Here is a 4,394-nt window from a genome sequence, read left to right as displayed (position 1 = left end):
CCCGTGCCCCCTCCCGGTGCTTCCCCCGCCGGCTCCTGCCCCCTCCCCGCCCCGGTACCCCCCAGGACGAGGCAGAGACTTGGCTTCACAGTGGTTTAATGCGAACGGAACCGGGACGTTACACTGGACAGGCTGGAGACAGCTGGATGGGCGGCAGCCCCGCAGCGGGACGGGCAAGAGGAGGGGCCGCCCCAAGCAGGGGCCGGCAGGGCGGGGGGACAGGGGCTGAGCCCCGCTCCGCGCTGCCCCACAGCCCTTCCCGGGCCGAGCTGGCCCCCCGGAGCAGTTCCCTCCTGGTTTCAGCGACTTCTCCTCCCCAAGAACCACCTCTCACCCAGCAGCACCAGTTCCTCACCAGAAAAACCCAGGAGACATTAGGGAGGCCTTGGGGGACGTGCTTGGCAGGCAGGAATGGGAGGGCAGTCACTGCAGGCCTGTACCCAAGAAAGGCTCAACTGTGGCACCACAAAGTGACCAAGTGCTTATAAACCAGCCAGCCTTGACCTGAGGAGCCTCCAAGCTGAGGCCCAACCTCACTCATCACAGCTGTGACAGCTGGAGGAGCCTCTGAAGGACAGTTCTGCTGCAGCCTCGTGGTCCCCCTCAAGCTCTGAACGCTTCCCTGACTAGTCTGTGTCCTCGCTTCCACACAAGTAACTATCTAGCTCACTGCAGAGTGGGAAAACACACAAAAAGCCGTTGTTAACTTCTGCTTTGTAAGCAAGCGTCTAACCCAGGACTGACCATTTTCTGCCGTCCCTTTATAGAGAGGTGGCCTCACCGCCGGGCTCCTCCTGTGGCAGCCACCACTGTGGCAGCCATCACACCACACCCTACAACACCCCCCAGCAGCCCTCTCCTGCCCCTCCTCAGCCAGACCTGCCTCCTCCCCTCTGCAGCTGCAGCCTGGGATAAAGTCACCACAGCTCGGCTGAGCAGCCTACTGCTGGAAACAACACCACGCCAGCCCACAGCAGAGCAAGCTGTGGCAGATTTTAAACCCTGGACCAAGGTATCACAGCACACACTGCTACAGCCCAGGCTATCCCAGCTTTCACGCGCCAAACTGCCCACGCAGAGCATCATGAGAGCACACGGCATGGAAACCCCTCAAGCTGCCAGCAGCACATAAGAAAGGAGGGGGACTAACACGAATACACCAAACAGGTCTGTAACGCAGGAGGCTGAGAGCAGGGTTAGAGGAGGTCTTGGGTCTCAGCATTTCCAGACAGTGAAGAATGGGGGTTTCATGCAGGGTGAATGGGGTGGACAAGAGACCAACACACCCAGGCACCTACTCACTGTTTTGGATAAGCCTTACTAAAACTCTAATACCTGATGCGATCACTGACCAACATGACAACTGCTATTCTTCAGAGTCTCCTGCAGAGATGCTTGGGGCTGCACAGACAGGGGAGTGAAGGTCATCTCATGCCTTCCTGTACAGGGAAAGAGGCAGCTCCTACAACATAACGCCATAAGCAAGTTCCTGCTCCACACCTATTCACATCTGCCCCTAGGTGCGGGACAACACACTCACTTGCATAAATCTTCATACCTTTAGGTCAAGATCACAGCCCAGTAGAACAAGCTGCTGCCCGTTACAAAAGAGGAAAATACTGAACAAACTGGGAGGTTCAAGAGAGGAAAACTGGTTCAGAGAAGACAGATTTAGTGTAAAAATAAATGTCATTTTTGCAGGAGGGAGGGTGGAATGGAGGAAGGCAGTGCCAGGTGCTCCTACTGGCGCACTTTCCCTGGGACGTAATTCCTATCAATAGTCTCCTCTTGCAGGAACATATGTAAGCAGCGCTCGTTCTGTGCCAGTGGGTGTCCAGCAATTCTGGAAGAAAATCAGATGTGGAGGTTAGTGCAGCCGCCGCCAAGACCCCCACGCCTCTGCACTCTGTTGACTAAGACAGATCTCCCCACTAAGAGGCAGCCAGCTCCAAGCACACCCACCCCGGGATCAGGCCAAGGTCACCAGGCTCAGATCAGTGTGCAACCGGGCCAGCCAGAGGTGCTTGGGCACAGTGTTCCCTCCCACACCATGCCCTGCAGCAGGGCATGAGCACCCTGAACCAACGCTACCCTGTCAGTGGGCCTCTGCAGTACAGCTGTTCTGCTGGTGTTTGCTTCAACTCTCAGAAGAGAGAGCTGAACACAACCCACACTCGAGGCAGGATTTGCTTCAGAACCATGTTTCATTGCCCGGCTGCAGGCAGCATCCTTTAGCACAGCACCTGTGTGCAGCAGATTAAGACTCCTTCACGGTCAACCCACAGCCCTCTTCTACCAGAGGCAGCCAGAAAGGCAGCACACAACGAACCCAGGACATCAAGCTTACTTGTTAATAAACTGTTCTAGTCCCTGTCTCCGCTCCTCAATGAAGGACTCCTCAAAGATGCCTTCATCTCCTCGGAAGGGAAGCTGTCGTTTCAAAGCTTTTCCAGGCAGCGGTGGCACTACAATCTGAAAGCACAGAGTCACCCCATCAGCAGAATGGCCACCTGCAAGCAGGTACCCTTTGCCACCTGACACACACCTCCAGTCCCACCAGTCCCGTTACGTGGATAGAGATCAAGCCCCAACAGCTGCCCACCAACACAGCCTCTCTTCTGAGCAGCTCAAGATTATCACTACAACTGTTCCCATATGTCCTGGTTTCAGGAACAGGCAGGTCTGAGCCAGGCCTTACCTTACTGTCTCGTTCCAGCTCATTCTTCAGCCACTCAAAGTCACTGTATCGTCTCCTCACACACGACTCCTTCAATTTGAAGATTGGGAGGTTGGTCTGTAATGAAGAGTAGTAGTTAATTTGCAGGTTGCTTTGGAAACAGGTAGTATTTCAACATGTCATTGAAACCTGAAGCTGCGTTTAAAATACCAAGTCCCCTGAGAAGGAGGCATCACAAGAACACCCAGCTTCCTTATTCAGGACAAAACACAAGCACTGAAGCCCTTCAGAATCAAGGAAGCACTTGTCAGGCTACTCAGAGCCAGCCATTCCCTCCCCCTCAACTGACTATTTCAGGAACACACCCCCTCCCAGGGGCACACGCTGGAACCAGGGCTCACAGTACAGAGAAGGCTGATTTTTTTTTTCCCCCAGAGTTCGCTCCATTTTGTGATGATCTACAAGACAGAGAGCTTCACAGCAGCCTGCTGAGGAAAAGACCTGACACTGGCGTATCCATGGAAGAACCAAGGGAGGAAATCTTGTCCCAACAACTGCTCAAAGCCACACTTTGTGCTGCAATCTTCTCTCAGAACAGACCGCCTACCTGAACAGGCGGGCAGCTTTTTCATATCTGTTTTGTGCCACTGGAAGAATGTGCAGCAATTCCCCACCTTTCTCCCCTGCCCCTAAAGACTGACAGCTACAGTAACTTCACCTTTACCCTATCAACACAGCCCCAAACCTTCAAGGAACTAAGGTAGCAAAACCTCCTGACAAGCAGCACCCAAATAAATATAGGTATTGTTGCAACATCTTTATATCTTCATGAGGTCTGTGAAATAAAACCAGTTGCTTTCAAAGCATCTCTGAAGAGCTAGTTTCAGTGGGACTAAGAGGTTCTCATTGCCACCTGCCTGGCACCCTTTGGCAGGGTGCTGGAAACCACACATTAGAACATAAAAAAAGCAAACACCCAATTCTTCTGAAAGGCAGTGGAGACTTAGCAGTTAAATCACACTATGAACAGAAGTCAACACCAGCACTGTAACATATGCTAAAGGTAGCTTGTTTCAGAGGAAGCTCAATTTTATTTGCTTCAGCTATTAGATGCAGAGCTGTGAAGATGTCCCCAGTTTGGCTTGGTTAAGACCCAGTGAAGAGAACCCTGCAAGAAGTGCTCAGCCTGCTACACACACTCCTGGATCATGGGTTCTCTGTAAAGTGATCAAGCTGACTCAGAAGGGCAAGTAGACTGCCCTGTGATCAGGTCCCAAGATGTTGATAGCTAGCTTTCCTCCCCTCCTCGAGATAAGCACCTGCATGCAGTCATGCCCTGCTCAGCAACCACTCAATGGTTCCCAAGTGCCAGGTCTAGGGCTCTAGAGAAGGAACAGGAGCAAGAGCCTGCTGAGGCAGAACCCTCCTTGTCCTTGTGCATACCAGCCCTCACTGGTTGCCGAAGCACTCCGGCAAACCCAGCAGCTGCGAGCGCTCTGACCTTGAGCCCTGGCCCACCAGAGAGCCGCAGGCAAGCTGCCAGCCCCAGCCCCAGCCCAGCACTGCCCGGCTTGCAGGGCTGGGAACCACCTCTTCAGCCCCCCGCCACAGCCGCAGACAAGCACAACCCCTACCTGGCTCCCCTGAGCTCGGGAGGCACGGGGCCGCCGTGGCCGGGGTCCCACACACCGCCACTCCGCGTCCCGACCGCGCAGGC

General features: G+C 54.2%; 1 protein-coding gene across 1 annotated transcript; it reads right to left on the bottom strand.

Moving 5' to 3' along the window:
- Positions 1 to 79: 79 nt before the first annotated feature.
- Positions 80 to 2,848, bottom strand: SNX12 (sorting nexin 12; the record flags this gene model as incomplete). Its single annotated transcript, XM_026848799.1, has 3 exons — positions 80 to 1,843; positions 2,348 to 2,472; positions 2,699 to 2,848. Coding segments are annotated over 3 exons (378 nt in total), but the record flags the coding sequence as incomplete, so codon positions are not given.
- Between the last annotated feature and the right edge of the window lie 1,546 nt (positions 2,849 to 4,394).

The sequence above is a fragment of the Athene cunicularia genome (assembly GCF_003259725.1).
Source record: "Athene cunicularia isolate RWA chromosome 4 unlocalized genomic scaffold, athCun1 chr4_part3, whole genome shotgun sequence".
Taxonomy (NCBI): Eukaryota; Metazoa; Chordata; class Aves; order Strigiformes; family Strigidae; genus Athene; species Athene cunicularia.
The sequence above is the reverse complement of the archived record's forward strand: the minus strand, read 5'-3'. Positions and strand labels throughout refer to the sequence as shown.